We start from the raw sequence: 20192 nt of genomic DNA, 5'->3' as shown, positions 1-20192 counted from the left end.
ATTTCTTTCCAGTAGATTCCAATAAGGACTAAGACAAACCGGATCTAACAAGGAAGGCTGCTCCCTGCTGATTTGTTACCATGGCCTCTGAATAAACTAACCCTAGGAGTCGGGATGAGTTTATTATGGTTCCAGCCCTATTATTTGGGATACTGGCAAATGGAAAGGGGGAATCAGTCAACTCAATACTGAAGACTAACAGGTAGTTGAGGCCAGTGAGGGGCTTCGAGGGATGCACACTGCTTGCAGCCTCTGGAAGGAGAGGAAACAACATGTGTGGATTGTATTCATGCCTCTTGGGTGTCATTGGTGGGTGGCCTCTTGGCTGCCCTCCAGAGGTCTCAAGCTGGTCTCTGCCCGAACCCCCAGACTAACCTCCCTGCTCTTCATGCCCAGACCAGCGACTAGATACTGCTCCTCTGGTCAACACAGGACTTCCTCCAGTGAGCTTACCCCCAACACAGACCCTTCCTCTCCATATGCCAGCACATCACACCCAGCCTCGCTTCAACACCATTTGCTCCCCCTGCCCTTTCCTGTAGTGCATGTGAATTCCTAGTATTAGAACATTTGGTTTAGTTCCTTTGGAGGAGCAAATATTTCCTGGCCCCCACACCCCAACCTAGCTAAGGAGGGCTGCGTTCTTCGCTACGTGCTGTCCTCTCGGAATGATGAGCAGTATTGCAAACCGGTTAAGAGCATGGATTCCACATTTGATTGCCCAGTTCAAGCTCTAGCCTTACCACTTACGAGCAGTGAGATCTTGGGCAGATGGTTTATCAGCTCAGTGCCCCAGCATCGAGAGGGGGATGATGACAGCGGTTTATCTGGCAAGACCGTACTGAAGATGAAATGAGTAATATGGGTAAAGAAGAGTGCCTGTCACCTGGGAAGCCTTATGGAAATGTCAGCCATTGCTACTATTCTTCTCACCCGGGCCCCGGTGGTGAGTGAAAGTGCCTCGTGGTATTTAAACTCAAGTAGATTTGAGAATTAAAATCAGCTGTAGCACCTTTCGGGCAAGTCACCTAACCTGACTGTGCCTCAGCTCCCATATTTGCAAAGTCAGGCCAAAAAACCCTACTGCATCGGGTTGTTTCAGGGATTAGAGGGTCTAGCTGGCTTGTCTGGATTCCTCCAGCCTTGCACACTGGGAACTCAAAGTACCACTCTGTATTGTGTTTTGTAATGGACAATTATTGCAGTCGGAGCAGTGGCAGCGAGATTACCGTCTTCCCCTCTCCATCCCCCTTGCCCTGGCGCCTGTGAAACGGAGCATCCCCATGGCAACAGCGGCAGCTGGTCCCTTGATAAGAGGAGCTGGAGCCCAGCAGCAGCCACTGCTGCAGAGAAGCCGGCCCAGCTTGGGGAGGAGGCTTGCCCTCCCCTTCTCTCACCTTCTCATCCCAGAGCCTGCACTGATTGGTAAGTGCTTCAGATTTTTACTCCAAGAACTTTTGCAGCAAGGAAAGCAAATTTTCAATAAGTTACTGCTTCTTTATGGTCGCTGGGACAAAGGAGGAGGCAGCTGGTGGTGAAGGGGCAGGGAAGGGGGCGGGGGCGGGGGTATGCTTTCTGGAGCAAGACTAAGCCGGGGCTAGATGGGGAGCTGGAAAAGTCATCATTTTCAAGACATTTTTTTCTAAAGGAGGTGGAGTTCTGAATTCTGTAGAGTCAGAATTCTCGCAAACTAAATTGCTAAGTTTCGAGATGAACACTGATATGTCCACATATTCGCACATTGTGGGAAGGCTCATCTTCTAAGGCTGGGGAGGCTGTGCTTGCCAAAAACACCTTTCCATGCCCTACTTCAAGTAAGACTCACTCCTTGAGGAATACTGCAAATTTAGTCTTTTAATGAACAAACCTGATTTTAAAACGTAGTACTTTTTGACCTGAATTAAATCCTCAGGCTAAAAAGAGATTTGACAAAGGATACGGATTTTATATAATCAGACACCACATTGGGCTATGGACATAACCTTCTAACTTTTTATTCCATCAAATCAATCCAGGGATGATTACTTTGGGGGAAATTCTTCAGAATTCTTTAGAATTTCCTCAGTTAAGCTGCGTCCGCTTGCTTCTGAGAATCAGTAGTACCATATTCCCAAGATTTGGAAAGGGGTGTCTGCGTTGGTTTGTACCTTGGATTGTTCTAATCTCATGATTAGCTTCAAAGAAGGCCAAAGATGGGACAAGGAGACGTTTCCAACGGTTCAATTTAATAAGGATGAAAAGAACAAACAAGGCAACGCACACTTTTTAAAGTGTCAGCGTCCACTGAGATCTGGGCTAGAAGCTTTAGACACGCTGTGTGAATACCCTCAACCCTGGAGAAAGAGCCACCAGCAACCCATTTTACAGATGCGGAAACTAAGTTTCCAGGAGGACATACAATTTCCCCAAGTGGACCCAGCTAGAGACCAGTACAAGTAACCAGACATTTGCTTCTACCCCGTATTGCCTCACAGGGCCAAATGCTTGATGTCAGTGACCTTGAGTTAAACTACATATTCTAACATCCAGCCAAGAAACTTACTTACTCGGTGTTGAGAGAAAAGGCAAAATGCCCAGACCTGCTTCTGACCTCAAACTGAACTGACCAATCTTTTTAACATGAGGAAATAGCACTACTGTCCCCAAAGTAGGAACCGGCTCTGGGCTGGTGGAGGCCCCCCTGCCCCCACATTGTCCTCAGCTTCAGCAGCCCACCAGCCCACTCTGGCTTGGCTGTCCTCCTGCAGTTTGGTGGGCTTCCTTCCCAGGTCCCTGATCTTCCGGTTCCTGTTCTCAAAAGAGAAGGTGACTTTTATCATTAAATGCACTGGCGCCCTTGTGCATTATGTGATGTCAGTTAATATATCTCTTCTCTAGGTGGTGTTTGCATTTACAAGTGTCTCTCTGTGGGGGGGGGGGGAGGCTTTTCAGGTGAGGGTGGGCAGTTTGATATTATCCAAATCAACACTGTGTGTGAGTGTTAAAATTCAGAGACACTGAACGTGCAATCAACAGCAAGAAGAATGTGAGAGGGTGACAAATCTTTGTACTAGAGAACAGTTTATGTAATACCCCCAAGGCATCTCATGAGGCCCTAGTCCCTTGGTTAGAATCTGAACACCCAAGGGGCCAGGTATTTAGGTATGAAAGAAAGAGCCAGCACTAAGAACATTCCCAAATTACGGTGAGCTGCTGAGGGAGATGATACAACCTTCCAGGGCAGCATGACAAGCGCAGGGTCCCTTCGCTGGTGCTTGGGATGGGGAGGCTGAATTAAAGAACAGAAAGCATGAGCAGGGGCAGAAATCATTTCTTAGTTCATTCACTAGACCGGCTCGTGTCGTAGGGAGAGGGGGTCATCTTATACTAACATTCAACAGACAGGTAAAATGACAGTTACCAAGAAGGTGATGCTAAACCAAACTTTTCTCTCCTCGAGTACTTGTTCCTTTCTTTGTGTGAAGGTTTTCTGCCCAAAAGATCTTAATGACATCATCCGTGATAGCAGTATCCTCTAATCCCCTGGGCAAAACTCAACCCTGCCCAGCACAGGCTATTGTTGTGACATAAAACCCCAAATCTGGAAACCATCTTTCAGCTCCATAGCAAACAGAAGCTTGCCGGCCCGGCCCAGCACTGCATGCTTGCAATCACACTGGTTTAAAACAGTATTTCTGGGGTGCCTGGGTGACTCAGTCGCTCATGCTGGGCATGGAGCCTGCTTGGGATTCTCTCTCTCTCTTTCTCTCTCCCTCTCTTTCTCTTTCTGCCCCTCCCTGCTAGCACTCTCTCCCTCTCTCTCTTAAAAAAAAAAAAAAGTTTACAGTTTAAAGTAAGTAAATAAATAAATGAATGAATAAAATAGTGTTGCTTCCCCTACAGACACGAGGTACTATCTTGGGAAAGAAGCAGGTGCCCTCACCTTGTCCAGGGACTTCCAACACTTGGACAATTCACCTGCTAAGGGAAGGCTTCTCTCTCACACATCCAGTACTGTGAAAGCCGTTTTGTTCAGATAGATGAAGGCTAGCCCGCCCATGGTTCAGCATCTAGATGAAAATGAAGGGTTTGATGATTTTTTAGCTAAACAAGCTGGTCTTCATTAGCTAGACATCCGGTATGGTAGAGATGTTACATAATAATGACTACCATTCACTCAGTACCTGCGATGTGCAAAGCAGGGAGCTATTCCATTTAACCTTTATAGTAACTCTATGAGGTAGATACTATTTCCTCTATTTTACAGGTAAGAAAAGTGAGGGTAAGAATGGGATAGGGGGACAGAGAGGGACCTGTGACCCCGGGGGCCCATCCCTCAGTGCACCGCAAAGAGGCTAGCCTTTGCTAATTCTATCATAGCAGCTGTAGCTTGTAGAAAAAAGGGGAAAAATGATGACATGGTTACTTGGGCTCCATTTACCCCCACTACCTCATTAAGATTTAGCCACTGAATCAAAGTCATACCTCTTTTTGAAGAGCTGCGATTCGACCTAGATCCATGTGAACCTGAAAGCTCAGATTCGAGTTAAATAACCAGCGATTGAGCACACAGGAGCAGTCCTATGATTCAAGTACAAAGAAAAGAAAGTTTACTCTGGCTGGAGAGAAGGAGAGGGGGACCATTGCCAGATAAGACCTAGAACAGAGAGTAGGAGCCTATGGTCAAATGGCGGCTCTGACTCTGAGTGTGTAACCAATGATAGGTCCCTTCGACCTCTTCAAGCCTCAGTTCTCCTTCTAAATGAACACTGGACTAGATCCTCAATGGGGTGATTTTCAGCATCAAGTCAATGACGGGGCCTGTGACTTTCTGCCCAGAGTGAAGTAAGATTGGATTGGTTAAGGCGCACAGGCCATATCTGAGGCTGTAACTTTCCCTCAAGACCTCAGCACTGAGCCCACTCATCCCGACTGATGGTCCAATAGCTTTCCTCTCCACTTGAGCAGGTGGGCGGTAACCACCCAAGTTAACAGCATACTTCCTTATGGTCCCAGGGAGTTGGCAGTCTTTATACAAACATTAAAACAATGGTCTGAATTGATTTCTGCTAAAGTCACTCCGTACAGTCAGTCTGCTCAGAATGACACTAAAAGCCGGGTTCAAGTAATCCGTTAATAGCTCCATCTGCTATGCAATGATCTCAGCTTGTAGGGGGAGAGGCCCTCCAGCCTTCCCGGAGAAAACTGGCTTATTCCTCAGAAGACAACTGAGTTGAACTAATTCTATGAGCTTGAAATGTTAACACAACTGGTCTCTGTGTTCGTCTGCATGCCAGTGATCCAGGAACCTCAAGAACAGAGGATCAGTTTGGGCCATTTTAATCTTTTTTGTCTGTAAGTATTCTTGTTATGATAGAACGTGAGAAATAAATTTTCAGAAAGAAATAGAATCCAGGCAGATTCTATAAATCTCAAGTAATGCATTTCTCATTCAGACTTGACATATGTCCATTCTGGATTTCCACTCCTGGAGAATGACTACAACTAATAGCTCTGAAAGTTCAATGGATTTGTGGTCTAAGAAAATGGGGGAGGGGGAGGGGGAAACAGACTTGCTTTAATGTCAGAAATCTCTAGGGAGAAAATAATAAAGATCCGTTTCAAGACCTAGATTTTTTTCTTACCACCTTATAATATGGGCAGGGAAAAAATCTTATTACCTTATAATTACTTTATACTATACATTTATACATTACATGCTATACTTTGTAGTATGTCATGATAGAAAACCAGAAGGCTGATTCAATTTGGGTTCAAAGGAATCACTGTTTTAAGAGTCTTGGGTATCTAATGGAAATCTTCAGGACTGGGTTTGGACCCAGGCTATTTAATAATTGGATCTTGGCTATTTAAGAATTGCATAACTAAAGAAGTTATGTTTTCTGATTCTTGCTTTCTTCATCTATGAAGTAGACCTAATCCTACTTTGCAGAACTCAACAGAATATATAGACAAGATTTAATCAAGATTTCTGTAACTCTCAGCTAACTCATTTCTAATTCAGAATTGACAAGTATTCATTCAGAAACTCCCACAGTGCTTCTGAAAGAGGAATAAATATTGAACATTTGATGAATGGCAGTTATATCCATGTATGTGTGTGTTTCATTTATTTTGACTTAAATCTTTTTTTATGTTTATTTATTTTGAGAGAAAGAGAGAAAGAGCGTACATTCACGTACATGCATACAAGCAAGGAAGGGGCAGAGAGAGAGAGAGTCCCAAGCAGTCTCTGCGCTGTCAGCATGGAGCCTGATACAGGGCTCGATATCCGATCGAGAGATCATGACCTGAGCCAAAATGCAGAGTTGGATGCATAACTGACTGAGGCACCCAGGAGCCCCTATTTTGCCTTAAATCTTAAGTTAGAGCTTCTAGTAGTTAAGCATAAGAAACAGACTTGAAAAAATAGGATTGAATTGAGAATGTAGTAAGTGCTCAATAAATACGCTTATTTAATAAGTGAGCAAATGAACAGAAGACACACTTATGGTCTTGTTTCTTATACTTCTGCAGTGCTAGAGAAGATATACCTCCTTCGATGATGTCCACTGAGCAAATGCAGCCACTGGAGCTCTCAGAAGACAGGCTGGACAAGCTAGACCCTCATCGTGAGCACTTAGGTAAATGCTGCAGCGTGCATGTCAGTAGTGAGAGTCAGAAAGGAGGTGTCTCTGCCATCCTCTCGCCATTCGGTTTGCAGGCAAGTCAGTGGGAGGTCCCCTGAAACCTGATCGTTCCTACCTTCTGGTGACAGCCAACACCAGCTGGAAAGGCAAATAGCCATGGCTCTGTGGGGTCTGCCATGTAAATATTAGCTGAAGCACTGGAGAGAAGTTCATTAGAGTTACAGAAAGAGAGAAAAGGCATTGTCCTCTTTTCTGGGTCTGACAGAGTCCCAGACAGAGCATTTCTGAGGCAATAAATGGAATGTGGCAGGAGACCCGCTTTCCAGTATTTGCCGGCACACTTACACCCCATGTGCAGTGCAATAAAATATTTCAAATATCTCTCTTTGCCTATCAAGACAGAATTTTAAATAGCCTTTTTCGGCTTTATTGTCAATCTGTTTCCTTTCCAGAACTGACTTTTTGCATAACCTTTGTAATGAAAATACCAGAAACATTTCTGCCTCTACCCATTTCTAAAAATGAGACACTCAGACTTTTGATGGATGGGCCTTTTGCATATTCATAGCCTTTGTTTATGTCTCGCCTGGTTATGAGTCCCCCCTCCTCTCCCCTCTCCCCATTTGCCATCAAGATAGTTTATGTTCAGGATTTCTCCAAAAGTAGGAAAAAGTGCAATGGAAGTAAAAGTCCAAATTGAAGCAAATGTCTTGCTCTCTGTACTGTGCACTGAGTTGTATCCTGGGGTTGAATGGTGACCCATGACTGGTCGACATCCAGCCTGTACTTCCAGAGGCCCTACCGCTGGGCAGCACCCATTCCGACCAACATACATTCATTCAACAAATGCCTATGGTATGTATGATATGGGGGGGGGGGGGGGTTAACTGTGCTATGTGGCAGCAAATTTTTAAAATGGTAATTTCAGTCCTTATGAAACATAGTCCCAAGAACCTCGACTTACTCTTGGTGCCATAACATGCCAGGAATGTAACCTTTAGTTTTTCATCTGGCCTTTCCAACTTCAGTTTCCTCGTCTGCAAATTGGAAATAATAGCACGCCTTCCTTGTGGGCTGGGTGTAAGGACTACATGAAAGAATGTGTTTGGGATACGATATGAATATTTAACAACCGGTAAGACACAGGAATTGATTAGTCAGAGAAGGTGTTGGTTGACCAACACCTTCTCTGACTTGCCACACACTAGAAGGATGTGGAATTATCTCATACATAAGCAGTACTCAGGAAAGTTCCCCACTCACCTCTTTTTTTTTTTTGTATATGTAAACCTAAAAGCAAATAGTGCAATGCCTTACATATAATATGATCTCAATAAAAATTTGTTAAAATGAAATGATTGGATGGGATTATTCAAATCCTTTAGGTGAAAGGAAACATGTATTACTATTAAATATGGCTGAAGGGAATGACGCTATTTGATTTTTTGGTTATATACTGTGATCTTTGGATGATGCAGGCATAATAATGTATGGTTACTAAGTATTTCTCCTGGTAGGTTTCTCGTGCATATTGAATTTTCTAAAACAAAGGACCCCATCCAGACATAAAGCCCAATAGATCACAGCAACTTGAAAACAAGGACCATTTCTTATTTGTCTTTTTAGCCCTAGAATCTTGCTCAAGACCTGACATAGAGTAGGAACTTGATCAACGTTTGTTGAATAAATGCATGAATGAATGACACAGGTTATATCTAGACCCACAAAACTGAAGTGAACAGGTTTGACACATTTAACCCCCAGTGTTTTGAAGACATTGACCTGAATATTTTCATAAAAGAGAAACAGAGAGAAAAAGAAGGGAGGAAGGAAAGAAGGAAGGAAGGAGAATAAAAGGAGGAGGGAAAAGAGGAAGGGGCTGAAAATATCCAATTAATACCTGAATTTCCCCAAATTCATTCACAGCCATAGATGTAACCAGACTGTATCCAGGTCAGAGTGAATTTCTTCACTGTCTATGGCTTCTTTGAACCCTAACAGACTATCTCCTTATATATAACATGTTTGAGTTCATTCATTCAAGCATACATCCAACAAATATTTATTAATTGCTGTAAGGAGATAAAAACACAAGATACCTGTCATCAAAGACGGCAGAGAAGATATATGCAGAAAAGGTGTTACATGAGCAAAACTCCTGCAGCTACCCAGAAGCTGAGAAAGGATACCCAAGACTGGGAAAGACTTACAGAGATGGGGTAGGGAGGTGGGCTTTCTTTGGATCTTCTAGAAGGTGTCAGGGGGTGAGCAATGGCCAGAGTCCATTTTTTTTGAGGATTTGAGATATATCAAATGTAACAACTGTTTTACCAACATTAACAAATGTAGTCTTCTCTCTCTGTCACACACACACACACACACACACACACACACACACACACACACTGATTTAATATTATCCCCATTTAAAAATTTGAGACGATATCAAAGTTCCTAGAAAGTGAGGGCCAAATTCTCAGAACTAACAGGGGACAGAGTCAGCAATTGAACTGCGATCAGTCCAACATCACTTATCCATTCAACATGCATTTATTGGCGGGAGAGGCAACTAAGAATAAAATTATTAAAAGGACATAATCCTTAATTTCCATGAAGCCTCTTTCTAGAGCAGGAGAGAAACCATTATGGAATAAACAGGTGCTAGAACAATGACAGAGAAGCTCAGAGGAGTGCACCATCAACAAAAACATTGAGGAGTCAGATGGAGCAAAGAAAATAATGGGCGAGGAGTGATCAGACTGGATTAATTGTGTAGCCTGGCATCTGATGGATGTGATGCAGAGCCTCACAAGCTCCGGGCACTGAGAAAGGTAAAAAGCTGAGTAAGAGGGCAGGAGGACCTGGGGTTGAGATGGGCAAATGAGAGAATTGCAATGCCAGTGTGCGGCGAACCAAGACACCAATGCTGAAGGCAAGTGTGAATCATCCGGGTGACCACCTGGCCACAGGAATGGAGGTGGGTGAGGAATTTGCAGAGAACTTTACTACAAGACTGAAGAGCATGCCTGGTTCCATCCTGACCCGTGGAGTCTTCTTTTCCTTGAGGAAAAGAAGTTAAGAAAGAGCATTTCGCACAGAGAACCTGTCCTCCCATCAGAAATTTAACTCACACCCACTCTGTGGCTTGCCTAATTATATTTTAAAGTTCTCTTTTGCTTTGATTATCCATCCCCTTTGGCGTTTTGTGGAATATTCCAGTTTTCTGTTTTACTGTGTATTTGTGCAAGGCTCCTAAAGTTTGATGTAGACTAGGCCAAAATCCACAAATAATTTTCCTTTTCAGACCAAATGGCTCCTGCAAGTGATTGGAAACCAACCAGTTTGTGAGCAACCCTTATTCACATCACATTCTTTTTTATTTTGCATGCCCTCAATATCAGATGACCTTTCAGACCAGTTCATTAAGGACTGTGATCTCAAAAAGAAGCCAAGAAAGGGAAAAAATGTGCAGGTTGCCCTGAATGTTGAGTCAGACCAAAAGAAACCAAGAAGAAAAGATACACCGGCATTGCACATCCCACCTTTCATACCAGGTAACGGACAATGAGTTCAGTTCGCACATCTGTAAAAGGGAACCGCTGCTGTAGATCACATTGGTCTTACAATGTTTCCTTAAATACTTGGGTGTTTTTAAATCACTGGTACTATCCCTACATCTGTCTTCATGACAATATGGCCAGCTGCTGTAACAAATGAATTACAAAATGTTAATGGCACAAGTTTTGGGTTTTTTTTTTTTTTTTCTTCTCACTCATCAATAGTGCAAGTTGCAAAAGCAGGTTCTGCTCCAAACAGTAATTCCAGGATTCTGGCTGGTGGCAGTTTGCATGTCACCAGCACATGCCTTTCAAAGTCACCGTGAGCCTCAGCATCCAGCAGGCACAGGGATGAAGTTGGGGGGTGGGGGGGCGCAGAACAGAGGGCGAGATTGGCAGGTCCAAAAGGGACACAGCTCGCGTCCTTCAGTCCAAAACTTCACCGGACTGCAAGGGAGGCTGAGAAGTGTAGACTCTCTGTGTGCCCAGGAAAAAGCAAAATTGTTTGATGAACACGTTGTCTAACGTGTCTCTCTAACAACCTTGTGTGTGAGGTGTGATACTGTTTCCCAACAGTTTTGTTTGGTCTTCTTTCCTTTTCTCCTTCCCTCTGGGTCATGTATTTAGTGTTCTTTCCACTCATGACCCACTTGGAGGGCTACAAAACAAATAGAAGCCAGAGCTTCCTGGGAAGGAACTTTCAGTTTTACGAGACAAAACAGAAGCACCTAAATAGCTGAAATATGCAGGAAGAAATAACAACTTTATGTAAAAGTTGTTTACTTATGTAAAAGTAAAATAATTGCTTTATGTAAGTAATGAGGTCCTTACATAAAGACTCCAGGAGCTCAGCCTGGGCAAGGGGTTGTGGAAAGTTCCCTAGAAGAGGCCGCTTTCAGAGAGTCTTTAAATGATGGAGAGAAATTTCACATGTGGGAGAGGTGAGAAGGCAGGCAAGACACTGAAGAGTGAAGCATGTGGCCTGCAGAACAACAAATGATGCATTGCTCTAGCCAGGATGGCCCTGGGAGGCAGGCAAACCTGGGCTCAATTCCTGGCCCTGACCCCTGGGAGCTGGGCTGCGGTGGGTATATTTCGGTGCCTCGTTTTCCTCAGATGTGTGACGGTGATGGTAATACTAAATTCCTCAGTGTTTTCTGAGGCTAACATAAAATCAGGCACGTAAAACCCTTTACTTAGAGGATGTTCGCTAGTGTTGCCTCAACAGAGACTAATTCTTAATATTGAAACGATTGTTTAAAATAAGTTTGAAAAGATATATTGACTACCATCACTAGGTATGTGTGCAAATATGAAGGCATAGTCCTTACGTAGTAGGATATATGTGTCTGACCCTGTTTCCCCATTTGTTCCCCAAACCATGCAGGTGTGCTTTCAGAACATTTCATTCAAAGATACGATGTTCAAGAGAGACATCCAAAGGGCAAAATGAGTCCAGCTGTTCATAACACTGACCTGGAACAGAAAAAACCAAGGAGAAAAGACACACCTGCCCTGCACGTGTCCCCCTTTGCAGCAGGTAAAAGAGCTGGTGCAAGGCATTTGCAGGGGGTGATGGGAACAGGTCAAGAGCCTTACCATCTGGAACTGCCACGGGCATGGCCTTTGTCCTGGCCCAGCAGTCTGTGTCACACAGCAGTGCTCTGGGGAAGAGGAGCATGTATGGCTGCATTTCACGTTTACCTTCCCCGGCAGCTCCCCCAGGGCTGAGTTGGAGCCGGGGGAGGTTCAGAGCATTACTCGTGCTTCAGCAGGACTGGTCAAGTTCACTGAGCCAATGAAATAGAAATGTCAGTGGGTCCTTGAAAAGAGTTGAAATATCCCCCTCCCTAGTCTCCCATGAATCATGCATCCTATGACTGATAGATGATTCTCCCAAGACGCCTGGATATACTGACCAAATCTTTAAAACAAGAGAAGGAGAGAGGGAGAGGGAGAGAAAGGGAGATTCAGAAATAATAACCACCTTCATATGTGCAAATCAAACCAAAAAGTCTTGCTGAACTGTGTACACCACCCCAGGCTATATAAGGCAGCTAATGTATGAAGTGTAGTCTTGTCCCTGAGAATGTTAAGTGCAGGTTGGGGAAAAAGACATATACATTCACGATTAGGTTATAAGACTGAGCGAGTCTTATACATGTGACTGAGTGAGTCACATGTGTGAGTGTGTGTTTTACATAGATATTTGGAGGGGGTGGCAGAGAAGAAAATGTACTAATGTTTATTGAGACTCTACTAAATGTTAGGTATTGAGTTCGGTATGTTTGTGGATTTTGTTTAAATCAGCTGAGTAACACAAGAAAGGAGCTATTAGGTCCCTTCACATAAAAAAGCTGAAAGAGAATGTATGTAACTTAAAGTCTTCTGTGGATGACATTGATGGAGATGTAGGTGCTTGGTTGATTGGTTGGATTGAGATGGGATGATTAGGAGGACAGATAAATGGATCAAATTATGCTCAAGATCCAACGCAGTGACGCAGCAGAGCTGGGGCTCTAATCCAGGTCTGCCTTACGTCGTACTGGGGTGGATAGTTGGGACTTTCAGCTCTATGGCAATCCAGAAGGGACACTTAGGGAGGAGATGAGATTTTGTTGCTATAGAACTATGTTTCCCCATTATTTTATTTAATAAAAAATTGAAAGACACCTCAATCATAAATAGGCAGTCAGGGATACAGACAAGGCCACTGATCTCTGTGGAGCAGAGCCAGGCAAGGACGCATGGAGCATTGAGGAGGCATTTCTCTGAAGAAATGGACCAAGGACCAAGTGACAGGTTCTGAACTGCCTCAAACGTGTTCTCATATGCCTGCAATGAACCTCCAACCCATCACACATTTCCCCCAAGCTCTGCCTCTGTCCCAGTTCTAGTCACCTTTCAAGACTCAACCAAAGTCTCTGCTAACAGACCCCTCCAAGTCCAAAATGAATCTTTTCTGTCCGTAACTAACTCTGTAGTAGATGGGCATGCAAACTGAGACTGTCATCTTTCAGTATAGTTTTCATCGTTCTTGCTGCTATTTTTGTAGCTCTTCTTTAAATTGACTTAAATTTGATGAATTCATGAGAACTGGCCTGTGATTGCTCTATGTTGCTGGTATTGACCTTGCTGTCTAGCCAAGTCCCTTCTATACAGCAGTGCTCAATAAGGATCTGTTGATTTGATATTCTATTTGCCAGTCACAATTCTGCAGTTCCAAGTTCTCTATTAGGAGATTTTATTTCTTTACCCATTCCTGTATTTGTTTTTATTGAAGTTCTTCTAGGGGAAGACTTGATCGAGGAACAAAATATTTATGGGCATAGAGTCACCTTAGCAGAGGCATTGAACATGGGCTTTGCGATCAGAAAGGACTAAGTTTGATCTCTGGCTCTGCTCATCCTAGCTTTGTGAGCCTGGGCAACCAGCACAAACAAAACAGCCTCCTTCATTTCATGCATTTCTGAATGGAGGACCATAAAAATCTGTTTCCCAGAATTGTTAACAAAATTAAATAAAGTCTATAAAGCACTTAGCACAGATCCTGGATTGTTCAAAGTCCTCAATAAATGTGAGTTCCCCTCCATTCTCTTCAATCTTATATTCCTTGAGATTATTCAAACCATTTCTAAAAGTGAGAATTTTCCTAGCTGCAAGTGTTTTTACCTCTCCATATAAATCTACTGATTCAAAGGACTTCCTAAAATGTTAAGCCCTGTTTATTTAAGCAATGGATGCTGCCTACATCCCAATATCTACATCTTAGGAGAGCAGCTTCCGAGCTGAATTTTTAAAAAGTGTTTATCAAACAGGGCAAAGTACACAGAGCTGGAAAGAGAGGCTGTATATCCACGGACTCTACACACATTATGGAATTCCTAGGATCAGCAAATCTCTGTGTTGTATTTGCAATTATAGATAGTGTTCTATGATTCTAGCTTTTATTAGCATATTAGCTGAAGCACTTTATTTTTGAAGAGCCTTTTAGTATCTAAAGATTTGGCAGTAATCGAAATGCTAGTTAAGCTGATAAGGATAGAGCCTTCGGCAGATGTTCAGAGAAACTCATATTGGTTCTAATAAGGGTGTTGAGAGGAACTCACAGACAAATGCACTCTGGAGACATCTCCTCTCATTAGCCCTTGGCAAGTGAAGACCGGACAAGGATTATCTCTCTCTTCTAAATCTCTTGCTAACTGCCTTCATTCCCCTAGGTTAATGAGCTTATTTGATGGGTTCCAACTGCCAGACAACTCCTTAGTGAGGAGTCATCTCTGACTTCCTTGCCAACCCAGGTCTGTTCCCAACTTGGCCCACATTTGCCAGAGCCCCCCATCTTGGTGACTGCATGGCAGGGTGCATAGGACTGTGATTAGTAAGATCTTAATAGCCGAGACCTGCTTAAAAGAAAAAGAAGTCTTTAGCTAAGGTTTGTGGCAAAAGGAACCAAGAAAGTAGAGAATAACGAGGCTGGAAGCATTGAAGAGAAGTCGCTTGGAAAATTGGCCCACGAGCTGTAAATATTTGGAGATCAAAGCTCACTAATGTGCTTGTAGAAAGGAGACTGATATGTCCTTTGAAAGTGACACCTCTTCTGTTTTTCTGGGAATAGTATTCTCTCTGGTGTGGTTTGCCAGGACAGGTGGCATCTCAGCCCTGGCTTCCTTGAATTAGAGGCATACATCTATAATGCAGGTGACCAGCTCTGAGTGGAATCATGGCCTAAAACAGCTTGTTACAAGGCTAATTGGTTGGCCCTTAGAGACCTTGGACTGACAGCTTTGGCCTTAAAAACATACGAGTTTCTAACAAACAGGCAAGTTCCTTAAACTCTCCTACACAGAGAATGGAAAGGTAGGAACTGATATTTTCTAAGTCCCTACTGTATCCCAAGTCCCCTGCTAGATGCTAGGATATCCTTTAAGAACCTCACAGTTCTTGGCCAGGCAGGCTCAGTTGGTTAAGCGTCTGACTCGATTTCAGCTCAGGTCACGATCTCATGGTTCATGAGTCTGAGCCCTTCATCAGGCTCTGTGCTGACAGTGCAGAGTCTGCTCAGGATTCTCTCTCTTTCCCTCTATCTCTGCCCCTCTCCACCCTCTCAAAATAAATAAATTAAATTTAAAGAAAAAAAAAAAAAGAACCCAAGAGTTCAGTAGGGGGTAGGGGTGATGGATGTATTGTCCAATGATTCCTACAATGTGAAAAGTGCTTTAATGGAGGTTCACGTAAAAGTGTGCTTGAAGCATAAAAGAATGTTGGTCTAAATCTACCTGGCAGTGTCACCCCCTGAGGGAGATATGATTTATTTTTTTCTCCAGTTTTGCAAATGAATAAACTGAGGCTCAGACAGGTTAAATGACTTGCTCAAAGTTCAATGACCACCAGGACAAAGCTTTCTGGCTCTAGAGTACATTTCTTCAATAACATACCTCTGTTTCCCATGGTAGAACATAGGCTCAGGACTGGGTTAAATCACAGACCAGTGTTTATCAAACCTCATTCATCATCAAATGAACAAAGCTGACAATATGAAACATCAAGCAGAATGCAGTGATGACATAGATGTTACTGATTTAAGGCTCATCCTAAACAATGATAGCCATGAAATCAAGATTTTGATGAGCCACAATATGTATTTTTCATTGTAAGACATTATTTTAAGGCTTAACTATATTAATGTAAATGCTAGTTCACTTTCCACTTGAAATTATCTCCTGTGTCCCTGTGGAAAGCCTAGCCTAGTTTGGGAAGGGCTGACCTTGATGGTTACACAGGCTCCTCCTTTCCCTGGAATCCCAAGACTTTTTTTTCCTGCCCAGATGCTTGTACAACTAGGTTTCAAGGATACCCCAAATAATCAGAAAGTTGACTGAGATCTGGGAATTTAAACGCTCTTGTCCACTTTGAACCACCTCAAATTTGGCTTGATGTGAAAAGATATCAAGGAAATTAAGATGGAAAGTTTGGGGGATTAGCATAGTTAACTGTATGTTCTCCTACCACGATAGCCTTAATTCCAAGGAAAAATCCAAACCTCTTTGCAGCGGGTATAAGAGAAAATATCTCCCACTGTGTTTCCTAAGTGATTTATGCAAAATCCTCATTTTCAACCAGACTTCTGAAATTGTTTTTCTCCTCCAATAAATATCAGCTAATTGGTGAAGAACCCATATGAACAAACTAGGAACTGAATCAAATGAATAGTCATTAAGATCAACACATAGTTTTCATTAATTTGCCGCTGTTGAATGGAGTCCAGTGTTGTAGAAAGGCCTCTTGTGGTGCACAGCTTTCTACCCTCATGTTTAGATCTTTATGAAATGCTTAATGAACCGAAAGGATTCTAATTATGAGAAGGTGGGAGTGGGGCAAGGCACTGTGGTTGGCTGGGATGAGATGACAGAAATCACGGAGGACTGGCCTTGAATCATACCCTCCTTTGTGTTTTTATTAAAATGACCCTACTTCACAATTCACAGGATGAACAGACCCACCCAGACCTCCTTGGATGGTCTGAACTGGTCTGATCAGTCCAGAAAATTGTGCTTAGGCTTCTGAATTTCAACGATCAGTAAACTCTTAAAAAAGAAAATATATTGGAGCCCAACATAGGGATACCAACTTTGGATTCTGCCTAGTAAGATGCTAAAAAACTAACCACCTGACATGCCTAAAATTTCATAAAAGAAAGGATATTTTAATACCCAAAAGGAGAAAAAGAGTCACCTCAAAATAAAGAAAAAAAATTTTTTTCAACGTTTATTTATTTTTGGGACAGAGAGAGGCAGAGCATGAACAGGGGAGGGGCAGAGAGAGAGGGAGACACAGAATCGGAAACAGGCTCCAGGCTCTGAGCCATCAGCCCAGAGCCCGACGCGGGGCTCGAACTCACGGACCGCGAGATCGTGACCTGGCTGAAGTCGGACGCTTAACCGACTGCGCCACCCAGGCGCCCCAAGAACAATTTTTTTAAATGGTAGTCACAGAACTTTACAAAAACTCACTGCCCGTTCTTGAGTTTCTCATTTTGCTCTGAACCACATAAAGTTTAGCGCCTACCAGCACTGACACACAGAAATGGCATGTTCAGAGCCTCTGCTCCATATTTCCCCTAGATGTTAAAATGTAGTTGATTTTGACTTTATGCTGCTGACCCGTTCTTTGCAAAGAAGTGAACTAGCAAGTGTAAAAGGAAGGGATGGGGCGCCTGGGCGGCTCAGCCGGTTACGTGTCTGACTGTTGGTTCCGGCCCAAGTCATGATCTCACGGTTTGTGAGTTCAAGCCCTGCATCGGGCTGTGTGCTGACAGTGCGGAGCCTGCTTGGGATTCTCTCTCTCCTATTCTCTCTGCCCCTCCCCTGCTCATGCTCTTTCTCCCTTTCAAAATAAATAAACTTTACAAATGAAACAAAAAGGTATAAAATAAAAGGAAGGGAGAAGCGGACTCAGCTGTTCACAGGCATGGTGCTGTGCTCAGCACTGGACGAGCTTCTTGTTCAATGGGCACAATAGCCCTTCACATCAGTATCAGTGTGCTCATTTTACACCCAAGAAAATTCAGGTGTGAAAGTGTTCACGGGCCCAACACAGATCAAGTGAGTGACAGAATGAGAGGTCCGAAGCAGTTGGACTCCAAAACCTGTTTGCTTTTCATCCAACTGTGCTGTGAACTTAAATGCAGAACACAGACACGGGGGTAAAAGTTGCCTCTGACTCCCAGGTTAGTGTCTCCTGGTAACCAGAGCGGTGTCCTGCCTGAGTCACAGCTCCTCTGGGAAGGCCAAATAAGGCCACCTGGCTCCCTCTTTCTGTTGGCACCTTTAACGTTTAGCTCTGCAGATGCTAAAGGGCTTTTGGGTTGTCATGCTCCTGTGTGCTGTGTCTACGCTGTAAGGTTGTCTAATATTTTAATTAGAGGCACTTAATTGCAGATTGGTGCTTTGTTTTGCAGGTATGACACTGCTCAGGGACGAGAGACCCAAAGTGATCATGGAAGATGACGAAAAGGATGGTGACAAAATAGCTATTTAAACAGAGCTCCCCTGAGACCCTTGTAAATAGGTTAGATTGGTTCCCTGTGGCGACCTAGAAAAAAAATAGACTTGCTTCTGCTCTCATTTTGTCATAATCTGCCTTTAAGATCCAGACACCTTTCCCCCAGGAGGCATACTATATCAGATTGCCAGTCACCTCTTTGACTCTCTCTTCTTTCTTGAATCTGGTTTCTATTCCCGCCTCTTGAATTTTCGTTTTCTAATGCAACGGAAAGGAAACAGATCATTCCAAAGTGGGAGGTAACAGGGAAAACTCTAGTGTTAGCTTCTGCATCTTCTGGATCAATTCATGGAGCAAAGAATATGAATAGCATGGAAGTGCTTTATTTCTTGGTCTGCACTGGTGACCAGGACTTGACTTGACATTATCCAAATAGCAGCTCAAGGGGGGACTGACTCCCTGTTGCCAGTTAAGGAGGCGGGAGGGCTTGGTTCAGACTCACTGATTACTTTGGAGAACATGGTCTTTTGTGTCCTTTATCTTTCCTCAAGAGTCCAAGTGTCTCTGGTGACCTTTCTATGATCCTTGTAACTGATACCCTAAAGGCGAATGAGTTGGGCAAGTCAACCCAATTGACCATGCTGGTCTACTGAGAAGCTTAGCAATATTTCTTATTTATTTTTATTTTTTAAAACATCTCTTAACCATGTTATCCTGAAATTTGTGAGCTGTGTCCCAAGTGAACCATGATAAGTAGAATATTGTTCGTGATGAATTTTCTCTTTAAAAAATTAATTAAGGTCGATGGAAGGCGTTTGTATATTTTTAGCATTCTGACTTATTTAGACCCCAATATGCTTTCTTGAATGGGAAGGAAAAATGTGGTGTTAGCTACTGAGCAGGGATCTACACATAACCCCAGCCCCAGCCTGCTGGTTATGGGTGCCGTGGGAAACCTTTGCGAGAAGGCCTCATCCACCAGGTGCTGGATGTGAGGAGATGCAAAACCTGTTGTGCAAAAATAGAAAGGTGGATATTCAAACAGATCCCGCCTGAAAGGGCTAATGTGGAGACTCTATATACACCCTGGCTCCAAAAGGCTGTCTTTCTCACAAACGTGGACAAGATATAGGACACTGCTGGTAATAAAAATGCTTCTAACCACATGTTTATGGCCCGGTGCATTTCTTCTAAAAATTATTTATTTACAAATACCAAGAGAAGAGGTTGCAGGAGAGAATTACAGGACTGATTCTGTTTGTTTTTTGACCCACATAAGTTTAAAAATATTTGAATTTGCCATTAATATTTCACAATCCAATCAGGAGAATTAGCCTAAAATTCTAGATGTGCAGATTCTCTTAGAAAAACACCTCAAGATCTGACAACCTCGGGCCTGATTAGAAGCATGGCAACTGTCAGCTGATGCTGGGCAATGGATGCCCTTTTACAAACACGCATTGTCCAGCTCGCCCTCTGCCCCGCATGGAGTATGTCGTCTGCTGACTTTACCCTCCAGCCTTCACATTTGGGTTTGGAGTCGCTGGTGAAGACCCACACTTCGTGTTCCTAATGATCTCTTGCCAACTTGATCCCAGGACTCCCTTTTCACTTCTGATGGCCTCAATCCCAGGGGTCAGGGAGGAGGGGAATAGATGTGGCCAGGCTGCTGGTTTAGGCATAAGTGGTGCAACAGGGCCACCATAAATTCTTTAAGAAACTGAAGGCAACTACTGTACATAATAGGATTATATCACTTCTTCTGCTACCAGATTTGCTGATAAGCATGGTGTGTTCCTGCAGCCATGCTTTCAGGGTCTACTCAATAAACTCACAGGCTACTCAGGGAAAGCCCAACCCATTTCTGACTTCTAGATGGTGTGGAGAGTAGACGGGCTATTGTAGAGACAAAGGCCTTGGGTTCCAATCGCAACTGTGCAGCCCTGAGCAAGTCCCTGAAACTCTGTTTCTTTCTCTTAAAAATGAAAATAAGAATCCCTAT

General features: G+C 43.4%; 1 protein-coding gene across 2 annotated transcripts; it reads left to right on the top strand.

Moving 5' to 3' along the window:
- The first annotated feature begins 1118 nt into the window (after positions 1 to 1118).
- On the top strand, positions 1119 to 19356 carry PPP1R17 (protein phosphatase 1 regulatory subunit 17). 2 transcript variants are annotated; one of them, XM_040472315.1, is made up of 6 exons: positions 1119 to 1425; positions 5277 to 5334; positions 6517 to 6623; positions 10031 to 10183; positions 11574 to 11726; positions 18147 to 19356. In XM_040472315.1, the coding sequence occupies exons 1-6, from the start codon at positions 1284 to 1286 to the stop codon at positions 18224 to 18226; spliced, it is 693 nt and encodes a 230-aa protein (XP_040328249.1). In that variant the 5' UTR covers positions 1119 to 1283; the 3' UTR covers positions 18227 to 19356. The 2 variants fall into 2 exon arrangements, with proteins under 2 accessions (XP_040328249.1, XP_040328250.1); XM_040472316.1 differs by lacking the exon at positions 5277 to 5334 and having other exon boundaries at positions 1323 to 1425.
- Positions 19357 to 20192: the final 836 nt, after the last annotated feature.

The sequence above is a fragment of the Herpailurus yagouaroundi genome, unplaced genomic scaffold (assembly GCF_014898765.1).
Source record: "Herpailurus yagouaroundi ecotype Mexico unplaced genomic scaffold, PumYag 100, whole genome shotgun sequence".
Lineage (NCBI taxonomy): Eukaryota > Metazoa > Chordata > Mammalia > Carnivora > Felidae > Herpailurus > Herpailurus yagouaroundi.
The sequence above is the reverse complement of the archived record's forward strand: the minus strand, read 5'-3'. Positions and strand labels throughout refer to the sequence as shown.

Bases quoted from the DNA above. Each gene is read 5' to 3' on its own strand.
- PPP1R17 (XM_040472315.1), top strand. From the start codon at position 1,284: ATGGCAACAGCGGCAGCTGGTCCCTTGATAAGAGGAGCTGGAGCCCAG. The intron at 10,184-11,573 runs GTAACGGACAAT...CAAACCATGCAG, and splicing joins CATCCCACCTTTCATACCAG to GTGTGCTTTCAGAACATTTC. The intron at 11,727-18,146 runs GTAAAAGAGCTG...TTTGTTTTGCAG, and splicing joins CGTGTCCCCCTTTGCAGCAG to GTATGACACTGCTCAGGGAC.